Source organism: Megachile rotundata, chromosome 3, assembly GCF_050947335.1.
Source record: "Megachile rotundata isolate GNS110a chromosome 3, iyMegRotu1, whole genome shotgun sequence".
NCBI lineage: Eukaryota > Metazoa > Arthropoda > Insecta > Hymenoptera > Megachilidae > Megachile > Megachile rotundata.
In genome coordinates, this window is record NC_134985.1 from 20,405,299 (window position 1) to 20,422,421 (window position 17,123).

Consider the following 17,123-nt stretch of genomic DNA (forward strand, 5'->3'; position numbering starts at 1 on the left):
ATGTATTATTAATATTAATAATATATATGTATTATTATATATACATTAATGTATTATTATATATACATTAATGTATTAATATATTTAATACATGTAATGTATTAAATAAAGAAACGATTAATTTTTGAGATTAAAAAAGGTACTTCCCGCCTATCGCATTTTCGTTTCATTCATTACCCTCCGCTCGATAATCGAAGAATCGACTGCACGCTCGATCATGCGCAGTCACGTGTGATAGATTAAAATTTTTCGCTCGTTCAGTGATTAATGGAAGGTGACATAGCGTGTTTGTAACCGTTTATCGCGATTCCATTAAAAAATAGCGTCGAACATTACGTAACATTATACAATACGTTTATAATTGTAACGATACGTATCAGTAATCTAACACCGATTCACGGATCAAGCGTTGAAGGGAAATATGAACTAAAATCTTGCTTCGTTTTATCGTCATAATATTGATTAGCTTCCGTCTTAAGAAATATGATTTATTCGTCCCATATTACGTTTTTAGAAATTATTTAATACAAGTAATTTTTGTGTTAAATTTTGTATACATAATAACGTAGTTAATTATTCAAGCAACTATCGAGTTCCCATCGATTATCGAACGTAACTATTTGACATTTTGATCGCTTAAATCATATGGTTGTATACACGGACTGTGACATGCCGTTCAGAATTTCATCATATGGATTTGACCACGTGCCTGCCTAACTAGCTTAATATGAAAACCGCGCCTTCACAGTGGATATTGATTACACATATAGTAAACTAAACCACGCAGCTATATTAACTAATTCATGGAGTCGAAGCAACATTTTTCGAATGAATGAATAAACGAGGCTTGATAGAAACTTTTAAATAACGGAAATGCCAAGTATCACGCCCCCAAACTATTTCGTGTCTCCTTTCTAAGTCTCGCGTTTCGATAATAAAAATATAATTGTTCTCGTTGTTTAGTCACGTGATCCCTGTATGCACATCATAGCATAGATCATCGGTTAATAATTTAAAAACAGCGGAAATCGTGTAGCAGAATTCGATTGCGATGGGGAAGGAGGAGGACGTTCGACCTCTAGCGGTTGATCGACGAAACGCGGAGGACGCTCTTCCGGGGACTAAAGTTTTCAGTTTATTCTTGCACGGCGTGCGTCCGTAACGGCAGTCTCTTTTTGTCGGTCGATGTTCGCGGCGGTATACGCCGGTACGTGTGGTAGGAACTGTTGGACGCTTCGTGAATTTTGTTGTGTTATATTCACGTTGCGATTAGTTTGTTAATTACCGCGACACTGTGCGTACCGGCGTTTGCCAGAAATGAAGTAACGTCAAGCGACAGGATTCATCCGCACGCGTCACGCTTTTCTTCTGTACCATAAAACCCAACTTATACTCACCTAACGACAGGTACGTGTATCTCTAATTTACTCATCCTCGTTGTCTCTGCTACTATTTAAAAAGTCCTTGCACTCGATGTCAATTGTAAAATAGGAGGGAACGTTACGACCAAAGTTTCGTTTATGATCGATCGATATTCAAATTGTAATCTCGAGTGGAACCGTGTTATCGATTTTGATCGATCAGGATCGATTCGCGTTCGAAATGTTTACGTTTAACCGACAAGGTATCTTATCCAATGATTCGAACGAGACTGTTTGGATTTATACAGAAATCTAAAATAAAAATAAATACATACGTTATTTGTACATAGTGGTTTTGTAAAGTTGTAGAAATTAACCTCAAAATCAAATAGTATCCGCACTTTTTTGAAACAGATGTTTCGGGTAGGAGTGCAATGATGCAATATGCATCATAGACCTGTGCAGATAAAATTTTTAAAAATATTTTACATTTAAAAATAGAATTTCAAAAGAATTTTATGTAACAAAGAATAAAGTTAAGGAGGTACATCACGTCGACACAACGGTATATTTTTCCCTCTGCCTGACCCCAAGATGCCACGTCGATCTAAATATCGACATTTACAATTCCATTAATCTTTTTCTGTTCGAAGAAACTTCAACTGTCAGCATACATTTTAGGATGTTTTGTTCGCGCCTTCGGTGCGTTCAAGCATTGTTTACCATGAATTCATGAAAAATGTACACCTTGGTGCAATGTAGTCTTCCTCTGGACAGGGACTGATGTAGTGGAACAATCTATTATTGTCTTCATTATTCTAAATAAATAAATATAGAATATTTCCAGATTCTTAGTTTCCAAATCCAAAGTTTCCAACTTCTTAAATTTCTAAAATTTTGAAGTCAAATGCTTCTTGATCCGAATCGACTATGCCCATATGTGTACATGTAAATTTCGAGAAAGAGAAAGCATTACAATGCTTCAGAATACCAATTCCCGTCACCGCATATTTTATCCTTCAGAAATCTTTTCCTCTTGAATTTGTCGTATTATTATCGACTCATTAATCTTAATCGACGAAAGTGTTGTATTGATTAGAAAAATAATTAAACAATGCAGAAATTTTAATTCGTGGAAACAAAAACGTGAGAGGATCGATCCATATCGATAGTCTGTAGTAGTTGCATCTGATTCGTAATGATAATTTAATGACAGATATAAAAAACTCGTTTACTGTTCGAGACATAATATCGATGAGATACGAAGAAGAGGATGATGCATCTGGAAATTCTTGACATGTGTCGGAGAAGACTGCAAGTTCTTTACCGTGTTTCGTCAGTGGAATCGTGCCGCTACGAGCACGTGGTTATACTAAGTTTGTGGTAGACGCGACTTGTATGGTTCGTGATGGTGGCAGTTCCATCGTACGATGGCCTCGTATGATGTAACCTCGCGTCGATATTTCGGACTTGCGCGTTGAAACTATTCTATACTATATAGACGAATTCGTTCGTTGCACCTTCGCGTCACAGAAATCGATTTTCTCGCGTAAATTAAGTCACACTTCTTATCGACCATCGTTATTGTTGTATGCCTCGAGAACGCTTGTAACGCAACAGTCCGTGTCGTGCTAATTAGTGGGCACGTCTATGTATGTATATTCGCAGATAAAATGTGTGAAGTGCCAAAAGATACATTTCTTTTTTCATTACCGCTTTATGGTTAAACTTGCAAATCACTGACTGGAAGAAACTCATCGATAAATTGTATCGACATATTTCGTAATTCGTATTGAATTTATTATTCTGTTAAAAAATACAAAATGGATGAGAACAGAAAGTCCGGTTTAATCAGACGTATCCGTAAGAGGAAATTTCTTAGAATTCACCAGACTAAAGTTTCTTAAGAAAATGGAAGAATTCAGCGAAGCTTGTGCAATCGTACGCTACAGTTTCTTATAGCAATTCAAATTTCCCGCTTCTATTCAATTTTGGCTCGCATGAATTTCCATTTATTTTAATCTGCGACAATTGTTCTGACTTTATAATAAGTTCTTGACTTACGACGTTGATTGTTCGACTAAGTTTAAAATAAAAAATATTATAATTAAGAATCTAGCCGAACTAGTATATACATAAGATCGAGAAACTTGAACTCCAGGGGAAACCGGTCGAATACGCAATAATCCAAGAACCTTTGCGCGGTATATATGAATAATTTCATTGACCTTGCAGTTATTGCAATCTTACCTTGAAGATTGACATTCATTGATACGATAACTTGATTTATGCGTTCAAAATATTTTATCGATTATTTACGTATATCAATTTGTGCTTCATAAACAATTTCTTGATTGTAACAAGTTGTTTGTGTTTTAAAAACTGTTTATTAATATTACTACATAAAACCGGTTCATCAATCGTTCGAACAAACAAACTTTGGCATCCACAAGTACTTGACAGAGAACTAGAAAACTTAGTTTCAAGGTGACCCGCATTTCAAAGTCTGTGCAGGTAACTATACTATTCTGACACATGCACTCTTATTAAAAATGTAACGCACATGACGGGACCGCTGTAAATAACGAGGGATCATAACCATGAAAAAGAAACGCTGTTGATATTATGTTACTAATCATTCTGATGAGGCGTAGTGAAAAACACGGACATTGTACACTGATATTTCCAGGAATTTCTGCGGTCCGAAGATTGTTCTGCTTAGAAAACTTCAGGTATAAATGCATTCGAACACCGGATGGACAATGGACCCAGTGCAACCATACCTGCTAGTATTGTATCTAGGATTATGCTCGGAAAGATTCGGGCGGGAACCCGAGGGTTTCCTGAATACGAACTGTCGCCCGATCCCACCCGATTCCGCCCGATTTTTTCCGAACTACGTTTGAAGCTCTGATTCCCACCATAATCGATTACTCACGCATTTTTAATATTTCACTTTTTAATCCTGCCATGAAAAAATGATCTTTAAGGTTAATATTTTTTATTACTCGTTTTAAATATTTATATGTACAGTTTACTGTCGTCAATATTTGTCACACTATCGTTCCCTCTGTGCATATCTACTTATAGATAAACCGTGTTTATTTCCTTTTTCCGTTATTTAGTTTGGCAGGCAATTTACCGACTTCTTGCTCGTTTCAGCGTTGCAATATGATTTGCAACATCGTAAAATCATAAAATAGTAGAACATATCTTTCAATTAAATTTTGCTTCATCACGTTTCTGTAGAAGAAACATATGACGTAAACTATGGTATAAACGATGATTACAGGAGTGCTATGTTTACCCGGAAAGGTAATGCTTTGAGGTTATTTTAGAATTGGAGATTCTAAAGCCGGCGTGAAACACCATTGGTGGTTCCCTTTCCTATACCTTCCATCTGCGAATCGCCATGTTCGAAACATAAATCACAGAATTATTTGTACACGTCTATATTTATCGAGAAATAACAATCAATCTTGCAAGTAACAATTGCAACTTATCTGATATTGGAACATGCTACAAGTACCACAGTGATACAAGTACCATGGTTTCTCAAGAAATTTTGAAAAAGCAAGTCATCGTGCAACATGACATCATTGTAGGAATGATAGGTAGAAACTGTAAATATTAGTTTAGTTAATTTTTCCTCAGATAGTAAAAAAAGATTACGCGATGCTGACTAATTCAATCAACTTTAACAAATGCTTAATTCACAATTGGCCACAAGTAAAAGAATTTGATATATCGACAACCTAATTTTGAGCCCAGATTAATTATAACCTCATAAACATTTACATCGATAAATATATCTAAAGGCAGGTCAACAAAACCGTTCGATCAACAAGAAGTTTTATCGACAAAGAATTACTGCATCCTGTCAAATGTAATTCTAATAAAGTTTTGGATGACTCGCAAAAGTTTAAGCATTGGGTAACCAACATTAAATTTATCTTCTTATTTATAAACAATTTTAGACAAACTTCGTCGTTATTTTCCATTCTTTGAATCTACCTTATCTATCGTCTATACGTCTTTTTATTTTAAAGCTATTTAGCGATTTGGTAATAGTATTAACTAAAATTGACCGCAATGAACAAAAGGTTAACTCTGAAAGTTGAACGACCTAATTTTCCACATAACACTCGCTCCGGTAATTGCCGTTTTAACGAGGATAGATTAAAGATTAATTAATTCCAATGTGAATTGCTAGGATCGTTGCTGCAATTACTATCTGTCATAGTAGTTTTATCTGATTTTACTTCAATCATAAGTTACTTAAAAATTGAAAAAAGACGCTAGTTTCCCTGAACTGTATATTACTGGGCGAATGCCAAGCGTTAATTACATAATGTTTCTTTCACATGTCCGTCAAATGTGCAGTTTTTATTTCGCTATTCGGCGCGACACGTGAGCGGCCACAAATTATTACTTTGACTTTATTTCCACTGTAAAAATATAGGCTACGACGGAATAATTATTAGATTCAGTTGTGTGCTCGATATTGGAGAATTTGCACGTGTACGCCCTTTAATATCATGCAAATCAGCCTATATTGTTAAATGTGTAATTGCGTCGCTCTCGTGGAAACATTTAATTACACGCTCAAGTTGAGTTGAGCAATTTTAAACTTTCCGCTACTTTTACATACAGCGGACCGTACCAAGAAATTGGACACGGATTTCGCTAATTTATGAACTTTCTTATTTTTGGATTTTGGGGTCTTGGGAAATTGGGACGTTGAGTTTGCAATTTTTTGGCTTTGGTACTTTTGGGTTTTGGGAGTTTGGGATCTTGGAATTAGTAGGTTTTGGGACTTTGAAGCTATGGGACTGAAATTTTGGGACTTTGGAACTTTAAAATTTTGGGACCTTGAGAGTTCCAAAGTCCCAAAATTGAGACCTTGGGGTTTTGGGACCTTGAGATTATTAGATTTTGAGACTTTGGGGCTTTGAGAAATTTTGGGACTGAGACACTGAAATTTTGGGACTTTAAGGCTTTGAAATTTTGGAACCTTGAGAGTTCCAACGTTCCAAAATTTCAGACCTTGGGGTTTTGGGACCTTGAGAGTTCCAACGTCTCAAAATTTCAGACCTTGGGGTTTTGGGACCTTGAGAGTTCCAAAATCTTAAAATTTGAGACCTTGGGGTTTTGGGACCTTGAGAGTTCCAAAGTCCCAAAATTTGGGACCTTGGGATTTTGGAACCTTGAGAGTTCTAACGTCCCAAAATTGGGACCTTGAGGTTTTGGGACCTTGAGAGTTCCAAAGTTCAAAAATTTGAGACCTTGAGGATTTGGGACCTTGAGAGTTCCAAAGTTCCAAAATTTGAGACCTTGAGGTTTTGGGACCTTGAGAGTTCCAAAGTCCCAAAATTTGGGGCCTTGGAATTATTAGATTTTGGGACTTTGAAGCTCTGAAATTTTGTAACCTTGAAATTCCAAACCTCCCAAAATTTGAGACCCTGGAATTTCGAGACTTCAGACTATAAAACTATGTAATCTAAAAAAGCTTGGAATCTTCAAATTTTTGGCACTATCTTCAGAAACTTAAAACTTCACAGTGTCATAAAAAATTACCATCTATAAAAAAAATTTGAAAAATTGAAAGTTACATAAACAGTTACTATAATAAATTGAACAAACTATGTAATAACAGTAAAATTTGTCAATATCTGTAGTAATCGCGGAAACTTATTCCGACGAGATAACACGTAGACTTAGAGAGTGGTTTCGCGTTATTTTTAGGCACGACGGGCATATACGTTAGCTAGTGCGTACACGATTACTAAATGGTTCTACGTTTTTGAGGACAATGTTAAAAAATTCCTTTAACTTTATACAGTTTCTCTGCGCTTTGTGGATATACGATAAATTTTTGCATAAAATATTTTACGGTACAGTAACAAACTAATTATGTAATAAAAACCTGAAAATAAATAAGATTACGTGGAGCTGAACCGAAATAAATTTGTAAGTTTAGCCACAACCATTCGATATATAAAGCTTTTAGCTAAATTAACGTCGAGTTGTGGTTGGTCAGTTACAGTAAGAAAATTGATAAAAAAAAGTATGTTGTTTAAAACCTTGTGTCAGTTTCTCTGAGAAATAAAATACGCAAGTAGCGTGACTTCGGAGCTTGTTTAAAAAAAGTGTTTGATACAGAGACACTCTTTGTTCAAGCATCACAAAGTATTTAAGTATAATAATAGCGAGAGCGAACAAAGGGTCTTTCATCGGTTACATTGGTAATAATCCAACGATCGTATAAATCTTTGGACAAATAATTTCTATTGTTGTTAGTAACAGTACTAATATTTGAAGCAGCAGAAAAATAACTCCATCACATGATTTAGAAATTTAGATTCCTAGTTTCGTGGACCTCGCTGTTGCACCAATAACCTAGATAGCAGATCCAAATTCCACTGTTTCTCAATTTACTTTTGCAGTCTTAGCTGTTCCTCTAAACTTGAGATGATTCGCTTCTGGCAACAAAATTTCCAAAATATGTCGTTCTGAGGTTCGACACATTTACACCGGTTAACTATAACTGACGGTGTTCTTAAGCAATCGACTACGTCATTAATTACGTACTTAGAAACTTCGACCATCGTAACGGGAAATTACCTAATACGTTTAATCTGTTTTGTCTATTATTTCTTTTAATGCAAAACATGCAATACTGTTTACGCATAATTTTCAAAGGTTGTCGATATTACAAATTATTATTACAGTGTCAAGTTATGAAACAACTTAAAATTACGTACCACACTTGATACAAAATTTGAAATGCTTAACGAGCTAGAATTCGTAAGGTCTGTTATGTACACAACATACGAAAAACATAATTCTGCTAACATGACTGTCCTTCAATTTTAGGAAATGTCAAGATTACGTTCCTTCAAACTAGTTCCACAAACAGTTTTATAAAGCCCGGTTCATATTATCGATATATAAATGATTGTATACTTTGATCCGTGATCGATCAAATATTAATTCTATTATATAAATTCATGTTTTGATGTAAGGTAGACAGATCGGTCACAATGCAAAGTTATACCACGTGCATAACTCGTGCTTGAACGTGTCGCGTGTGTGACCCACGCCTTAATGCTAAATCGTGTGTGTGACTCAAGTGGCAGCGTTAAATTGTTGCGTGACCTACGCATCAATGTAAAATCCCGTGAGACTCATGATTCAGTGTTAAATTACACGTGTTGCATCGGTGAAATCTGGTTGGTGACCTTACGGTAAATTGTGAGTGACCCACGGCATGTGGTTAACTTAAATGAGTGACCCACAGTGCGATATTAAATGACTGAAATGATGTACACTTTGGAGTCTCATTGTTCGAGTGACCCACTCATCGATTTCAAATTTTACGAATGACCCACGTTTCGGGTTCCAATTAGACGAGTGACCCACGCTTCGATTTTAAACTGTATGAGTGACCCACTCTTAAATTTCAAATTATACGAGTGACCCACATATCAGGCACTAATTTACGAGTGACCCACGCTTCTATTTCAAATTGTGCGAGTGACCCACTCTTCAATTTCAAATTATACGAGTGACCCACTCTTAAATTTCAAATTATATGAGTGACCAACACATCAGGCACTGATTTGCGAGTGACCCACGCTTCTATTTCAAATTGTGCGAGTGACCCACTCTTCAATTTCAAATTATACGAATGAACCATGTATTTATTCCAAATTGTATGAGTGACCCACGCACCCAGCTCGAATCATGACGATGACCCACGTGTAGATTTCAAATGGTACGGGTGACCCACTCTTCAAATTCAAATTATACGAGTGAACCATGTATTTATTCCAAATTATATGAGTGACCCACGCACCCAGCTCGAATCATGACGATGACCCACGTGTAGATTTCAAATGGTACGAGTGACCCACTCTTCAAATTCAAATTAGATGAGCGACTCGTGTATTTGTTTCAAATTATATGGATGACCCACGCGTCGGGTTCGATTTGTACAAGTGACCCACGCTTCGAATTCAAATTGTACGAGTGACCCATTGTTCGATTTCAAATTATATAAGTGACCTATATATTTGTTTCAAATTGTATGGATGACCCACACACAATGTCAAATTGTTCGGGTGACCCACGCACAAATTCTATAAATGACCCGCGCTTCGATTTTAAATTGTATGGATCACCCACGTCCCAATATTAAATCGTACGAATGAATCACGCATCAAACTTAAATAACATATGTGACCCACGCGTCGGCGTTAATTCGGGTCCGTGACCCAATCATCGACGTAAAATTCCATAAGCGATCCCAAGATTTAAATCACGCGAGCTTGTCCTAATTTTATATTATACGTAACCCACTCGACAATGCTAAATCATGCGAATGACCCACGCTTCCTCCCAATAACTTATCTGCAATATAATGGAATAATATGTGATCGAAACAAGAGCGGACCTTGAACGGATCGGGGCTTAAAACGTCTTGGACACATTGTGAAAACAGTTATTTAACAGAGCGTCGATTTGCAGCCTTGTGTTTATGATAATTTTTATTCGTATTGGTATAGTAACCTCCCACACTTTTTGCATTTCCTTCTACGTCATTAAGTGCACGTAGAACCGCAATATTGCAAGGTCAAAGTCTCGAGAGAAGCTAAATGTTATCTCCCGGAGACGCTGATTTACATAACGATGCCAAAAGGGTATCGTAACGATAGCTTGATCGTATCTTAATTATCAACGATCGCAAGAAAGTATTACGAGAGTGATTGAATTATAATTTGATACGATTTGTTACGAATTTGTTAACTCTGTTCCATTTATTGCACATTTGTTAGAATGTTATTTACTGCGTCGGAACACTACGCGTCAACGCAGCATATTTCATTAATGTATTTGTGCCCATCCTCGTTTGAAGTCAATTATAAAACAAAAGACGTGATTACAATTATTTAGCATTTGATTAGCGACTAGTATTTAATTTAAATTCGAAGCAGATGAATTTGAAAAAAAAAACTATGTTAGAGATCTTGAAACTAAGTTAGGTAATGTAAATGGAGGAATGAAAATTATGATTATACCTTTGCACTACGTTCACTTATGCGGACTGTGCCTATCTGACCACAGGAATACTGAGGCATTTTGTGATAATCGTGCTTTTAGAGCGATAAGCATTCGATTAGCATGACGAATTAAGTTGATAAGCTGATGATAATATCTTGTTACCCCAAACATTAATAGTTATTTTTATACACATAAAAAATGTAGCAAAGAAACACCTTGATATAAAATAAATTGAACACATTCATTTATAATAGATAAAAGTTACTATTTACTTGTTATCAACATTTTACAATACATATTCATTGTTTGTTTCAGGTGGAACAATTTAGAAACGTTGCAAAACAAAAAGTCTCAAAATGGTATGTAAAAAGCAGTTATTATACATTTATGTTATCTGGTTAATTATTAACAATAATTGTTATATAATATTTCCTTTTTAGGATAACAAAGTACCGACGGAGATGGACACCTTCTTACCCCAAGATGGGTCCAATCCAAAAGATGGGGTATTAACCAAGTAAGATGATTTTAAATTCACAAATAATCGAAGTCTGATTTTCGATAGAGCAACATTTTATATGGTCATCCATTTTATTTGACATAACGTATTAATTCTTGTTGCAGATACAAAGTGCAAGTTGCTTCACGAGACGTGGAAACTGGCCAGGGTGATGGAAAAACGTTTGATCCCTTCAGCGAACGAAGAGTAGATAACCCGACGACGTAAGAGCGATTGCGATATATAAGAGATTTACAAAAATATTTAATATAATCGATACTTTCAACTTTGCTCGGTACACTTGTCTGTAATCATTACGCATCGTTTATACACTTAGGTCAAAGATCACAGCAATAATAAAGCCGATATTTAATGAAATATTGGAGATTAAAAGTCCTTTATTAAAAAAGTAATTCCTTAGTTTATATTGGCTGACGATCAATTGATTTTGAAATTAAACTTCTTAAGTAAACTAAGAACGTAACGATGAAACGTATGAGGTATTTGGAAGTATATGTAAATAAGGATCTAGGGATATAGGTATTTAGGAATGTATATCTAAATATAACATACACATGTTTCACTTGAAAAGTATGCTCGGTATTTTCTTACATTTATTTAAAGAACAACAAGACTGTTTTTCATTGTATAGCACAGACACCCATTAAACAATTTTCTTGTATCATTCCAGTGACTGCGACACGTTAACGCATTTACTAAAAGCCTCGCTTGGAACAGGCATACTGTCTATGCCAGTTGCGTTCAAGAACGCGGGTCTTCTCCTTGGTGTGTTTTCCACGATCTTGGTAGCATTTGTATGCACACACTGTGCATATATCTTGGTAAATAAACGCTAAGATATTAAGTCCGATAATGAACAGTATAACAGAGATTTAATACTTAAATTTATGACTTAGGTAAAATGTGCACACGTCCTTTATTACAAAACAAGGCGTTCAGAGATGAGCTTTGCCGACGTAGCAGAAGCTGCGTTTTCTACGGGACCACAATGGGGAAGAAAGTTTGCAAAGCCAATTAGGTAAAACGGGTTTATCTTGTGGATAACAGTACCATGTATAATTAGATATGATAACAATGTATGATCTCTTTATCTATAGGTATCTTATACAAATTAGTTTATTCGCAACGTACTTCGGCACCTGCAGCGTGTACACCGTCATCGTTGCTACGAACTTCAACCAAATTATTCATCACTATAAAGATGCGGAGACTCCGGACTTCAGTTTGCGATTGATGATCGCTTGTTTATTGATCCCGATGATACTTCTCAGTTATGTACCCAATCTGAAGTATCTTGCACCTGTTTCTATGGTTGCCAATATCTTCATGGGAACAGGACTAGGAATAACCTTTTACTACTTGGTTTGGGATCTCCCCTCTTTCAACTCTGTGCCTTTATTTGCGTCCATAGAGGATTTCCCAAAATTCTTCAGCATTACTATTTTTGCAATGGAAGCAATAGGTACTCTTCATTGATCTTTGATTATTCGAATGTATACCCAAGGAATTGCGACTAAAGGAATAGTGTTTCAGGTGTTGTAATGCCACTGGAGAATAATATGAAAACACCGCAACATTTTGTTGGAATCTGTGGTGTTCTTAATAAAGGAATGTCTGGAGTTACGTTGATATATATTTTGTTGGGATTCTTAGGATACCTAAAGTATGGTATTCGAACTGAGGACACTATCACGTTGAATTTACCAATGGAAGAAATGTAAGGGTCACAGTTGCAGTCTCGCTATATGCCAATTACTAGTGTAGCACAACTGTGGTACTAATTATATTTCGTGTTTTTTTTTTTTTTTACAGACCAGCCCAAGTTGTACAAATTTTAATAGCACTTGCAGTTTACTGTACATTCGGTTTGCAGTTTTATGTGTGCCTTGATATTGCATGGAACGGTATCAAAGACCGATTCCAGAAGAAACCGTTATTAGCAAACTATATTTTGAGAACAGTAATAGTTACAGGAGCAGGTATGAGTCTTATACTTGATAACATGTTGCGTAACATGATTTTGTTTACGAGTAATGTTAGCATTGATATTACAGAAGAGATTAAACGAAATATATTTATATTGCAGTTTTACTGGCCGTGATTGTACCAACTATCGGACCTTTTATCGGTCTAATTGGTGCATTCTGTTTTTCGATATTGGGACTTTTAATTCCCGTGTTTATCGAAACAGTAACATATTGGGACGTTGGTTTTGGAGCAGGAAATTGGGTAGCGCTAAAGAACATCATCATATGTATTATTGGTTTCATGGCTTTAGTATTTGGATCTCGCAGTTCATTAATACAAATCGTAGCGCTGTACAGTTAAAAATTACTTTTGTCAATAATAGATTAGTAGATATTCCAATGTTCCAAACTGTAAAATGTTTGGATGCCGTTTTTTAACAGATTTTAATGCAATAAATTTCTGAACTTTTATATTTTATAAAGACAATCATAAAAGTGAAGAAAGTTTTATAAACGAGAAACACTAATTATAATAATTTGTTTTAAGAATGAATACAATGCAGAATATACAGAAGTTTATATCACAAATTTGAATGCCATGTACGCGATTGCTAGAAGTATTTCAGTAAAATGAGAAGAAAGTATTTATTATACCAATGTTTCAAATGCTGTGCAAATGAAAATATCAAAAATAAATTCTTCTAAGAACAATAAACCGATGAATCGATATTCGGTACAAACGATAATTTAAATTATATCTACGCACAAATAACCAGTACAATATCAGAAATAATATCCACGAAGGTTATATGAGAAGATTTAATAGTTGAAAAGTAGCTAATGAATTATTAGATATAATAAATGTTCTTATTTATAAAATTTAATGTTTAAAAATTATATAGAATCTATTAATTATACAAACTAGGAAAAACTAACAGTATTTAGATTATGAATAATATTTTGTATTTGATCAGTAAGTTAAAAACAATTTCAATTGCCCAAAATGATTAACCTTATTTAATGCAGTGCGAATTCTTCTTTTAATCTAAAACTTTTATATTTTTATAACTGTAATTGTATGCTATTTGGATTATATATAGGAATATTTATATGCATCAGTTGATTTTGAGTTATTAATCAAATCTCAGAGTATAACCTTCCATGTTTTCTAAATTTAAGAACACAATTTGTTAATTTATAGTAAATATAAAAAATTGTTATAATAATCAAAACATATATATGAAATTTCTATGGAAAGTTTTAGATATAAAAATTGTGCACGAGAAAATAAGTTCCTGTTACATAAACTGTGCATATAATAGATACACAGTATATGAAATGTTTCACTCTTGTGTGTTGCATTTAATATAAATACATATTTTGAAAAGAAAAAGGATATAGTTTTTTTTCAAAGCTACATTGCTTACCAAACTTGTAATCAATTTTTTATACAATTGTTGGAAATATTTACATATTCACAATTAAAAAAAATACAAAATGGAATTATTGTAACTTTAAAATACAAGTCATTTTATAACATGTTCTTATGTTTTATTGTTCCAAACTTTATCGTACACCTTAAGAAGTAATACTTTTATGTAAATAATAATTACATTTTTATATGTTAATGTTAATAGTACAAAATATTAGATCTACATTTTGCCTTATCAATTTATATTAACTGTACATTGATATTAATCTAAATGAAGCATGGAAATAAAAATTTAACAGGTTATTTTTCTAATGGTGCATAATTTAGAAGTTTTTCAATTAAGTCTACATGTCCAAGGAGCATTCTGCGGCAACAATATCGTTTTAATCCCAATGCATCAAGCGCATCTCTGTAACATACACATGTACCACATAATGCAATAATATCTACAGCTTAAATTTCATGAAAGGTAGATAACTCTTTATATAAATATATACTTTTTGAAACGATAGTTGAAAAACATTACAATTCATTATTTGACTGAATTTAATGCACTTTAGTTGATTGCAATGAACTCGAAGTTAAGGTTAAGTTTCTTATCAATATGGGTATTATGCATAAATTACAAAGTGTACATGTAAGTTATGATGTTTCCATTAATTTGCTAATATATTTTTAAATGAAAATTGTATACTTACCCTTCTGTGTATTCTGCCTGTAATAAACCAAGATAAGCTTCCCATTTGTTACCGATCACTTTCCCACAAGTAAAACAACGTACAGGTATAATCATTGTTCAAAATTTCACTGAACAATTCAATTATTTCAATATGTGTCAATATGTGTGATTCGTTTCAACCAACTCGCTTTCACACTACGGATAATGAGAAGCTTTAAAATTTATTTCTTCTCGAAAGCTCGATCGAACTTGCTGTATACATCGAATAATATGGCCACTATTCCAAATCACTTTGAAGTATTCCGATATTATGCATTGCTGCCAACACAAATAGTGCAAATAAATAAATGTTCTTTGAGAAAATCGCGGTACTAAACATGGTTTTACTCTCACTACGCACATCTTCTATGATTGGATGATAATACGCAGGCGCTCTAATAACATTTATAATTCCGAGCACGTATATCTAGTGATCTTTTATTTGCTATACTCTCTTATATCATTTATTCCTTCCATTATTTATATATTTTTGTTCACCGTGTATATAAGCACGAAGCGAGAAGAAAACTGTAGATTGACACCATACTAATAATAAAGAATTTTCTGAAATCAGCTGAGGTGCGCAGAGTTACTTGGTTCTTTCGAGAAACAAAGAATAGTCAAGTGGATCAGTCAAGAAGATTACAATACTGAGAGAGAAGCCTCATAAATTTATTGTAAATATTTGAATTACAGTTGCATATAGTTATTATAGTTAAGAAACGTTAGAACAAAATATATACATTTAATAATCGTCTTACATTATTCAAATATACAAAATCAAATCGTAAGTTATAAGTAAAATCATGTCCTAAATTAACCTGTAATGGAGGAATATTTTTTAATCCTCCTTTTAACAAATGTAAATATTCTCGTGAATATTCCATCAAATAATAAGTCGGGTGTCAAGATGAATATTCTAAGCGCGACGCAATAACGGTGACCATACGGTTCCCATGACCAGTAACGCCGTTAGCGTTAGATAAACGAGGCCCTGTTCTTAAGAGACTACGCATTATATTGCCACGTATTGTATTGCCACGCATGATGTTGGCCATATATTATATTATGAACGTATTATATGGCCACATGAAAATCTATTAAATATAGGGATCTATGTCTTTTAAATGCATCAATTCCAAAATTTAAAATTTCGATTTTTGTTTGGGGTTCCGAAAATTGTAGCAACGGCTCTGCTCATGAAATTATACCAACTAAAACTGTGGTTGTATGTTTGTTCTTCCATCGATTGTTATTAACAATGTACTGTGAAAATATAAAATCACCAAGAATATATGATTCTTGGTAATAAACAACGGTTAAACAAAGTCTGAGAAGTGTGGTGACAATTCGAAACGCGGTCGTTCGTAAGCGCGTTCGAAAGGTAAATATACATCTTCGCGTCTCGCGCGCCCGGAGACAAGCCGTGGCAGAGAGACAGCTGCTCCGATCGAAGGACATGAATAGGGGGGGTGGAAGGGAAAGAGGGAGAAAGAGAAAAATACGAGGCCGAAGCAAAGGGAGAACACCATAAACATACAAGATTGGATTGGTTCTGCTTTCTCCTTTGTCTGCTGGATGGAAACATGTTATAATACGGTTAGACCGCTATCAAATCGTCTCTCTAATTATTATTTCTTACCGCGCGCGTTTACCGTTGCCGTATCAGAAACCGGAAAGATCGGAATTTTGGCGCCGTATACCGACGCGACATCAATGACAGTGTAAATGGTTATGTTAGCACAGCGTACTTTTTTACGTGCATTTCATCGAGTACGTTCTCGCAGTTTATTGTTTTCGGTCACTCTTGTTGCCCAATCGTTCGACCGTCTTATCAAACTCGTGCTCACGATAAATACTTCGCATCGCCAATAACGTTGAGTCAAGGTTATATCCTGTGCGTCTTTTTCGCTGTATTGTCAAAATCAGCTGCCATTGCTATAGCGTACGATTCTACTTGTTCTTTTTTGGTTTTTCTCTTTTTTTTATAACTTGAGCTGCACTCATCGTTCCCGAAATTTCATTCAAGATCGACGACTCGTGTTGTGTTTAGTCTTTTAAA

At 34.7% G+C, this 17,123-nt stretch overlaps 2 protein-coding genes across 3 annotated transcripts; one reads left to right on the forward strand and one right to left on the reverse strand.

Moving 5' to 3' along the window:
• The first annotated feature begins 1,124 nt into the window (after positions 1 to 1,124).
• path (solute carrier family 36 member pathetic) lies at positions 1,125 to 14,450 on the forward strand. Of its 2 annotated transcripts, none has more exons than XM_003707616.3 (10): positions 1,125 to 1,407; positions 10,740 to 10,783; positions 10,865 to 10,941; positions 11,049 to 11,147; positions 11,615 to 11,765; positions 11,841 to 11,962; positions 12,042 to 12,406; positions 12,478 to 12,661; positions 12,757 to 12,923; positions 13,031 to 14,450. In XM_003707616.3, the coding sequence occupies exons 2-10, from the start codon at positions 10,781 to 10,783 to the stop codon at positions 13,270 to 13,272; spliced, it is 1,410 nt and encodes a 469-aa protein (XP_003707664.1). In that variant the 5' UTR covers positions 1,125 to 1,407; positions 10,740 to 10,780; the 3' UTR covers positions 13,273 to 14,450. The 2 variants fall into 2 exon arrangements, with proteins under 2 accessions (XP_003707664.1, XP_076385642.1); XM_076529527.1 differs by lacking the exon at positions 1,125 to 1,407 and adding an exon at positions 8,338 to 8,615.
• Rpb10 (DNA-directed RNA polymerases I, II, and III subunit Rpb10) lies at positions 14,441 to 15,184 on the reverse strand. Its single transcript, XM_003707617.3, has 2 exons — positions 15,042 to 15,184; positions 14,441 to 14,752 (listed from the first exon to the last, which is right to left on the reverse strand). Exons 1-2 carry the CDS (start codon positions 15,134 to 15,136, stop codon positions 14,644 to 14,646), a joined length of 204 nt encoding a protein of 67 aa, XP_003707665.1. The 5' UTR covers positions 15,137 to 15,184; the 3' UTR covers positions 14,441 to 14,643.
• Positions 15,185 to 17,123: the final 1,939 nt, after the last annotated feature.

Coding starts and splice junctions, on each gene's coding strand:
- Rpb10 (XM_003707617.3), bottom strand. CDS start 15,136: ATGATTATACCTGTACGTTGTTTTACTTGTGGGAAAGTGATCGGTAAC. Junction 14,753..15,041: donor CAGGCAGAATACACAGAAGG/GTAAGTATACAA, acceptor TGTATGTTACAG/AGATGCGCTTGATGCATTGG.
- path (XM_003707616.3), top strand. Junction 11,766..11,840: donor CACACTGTGCATATATCTTG/GTAAATAAACGC, acceptor TTTATGACTTAG/GTAAAATGTGCACACGTCCT. Junction 12,924..13,030: donor AGTAATAGTTACAGGAGCAG/GTATGAGTCTTA, acceptor TTTATATTGCAG/TTTTACTGGCCGTGATTGTA.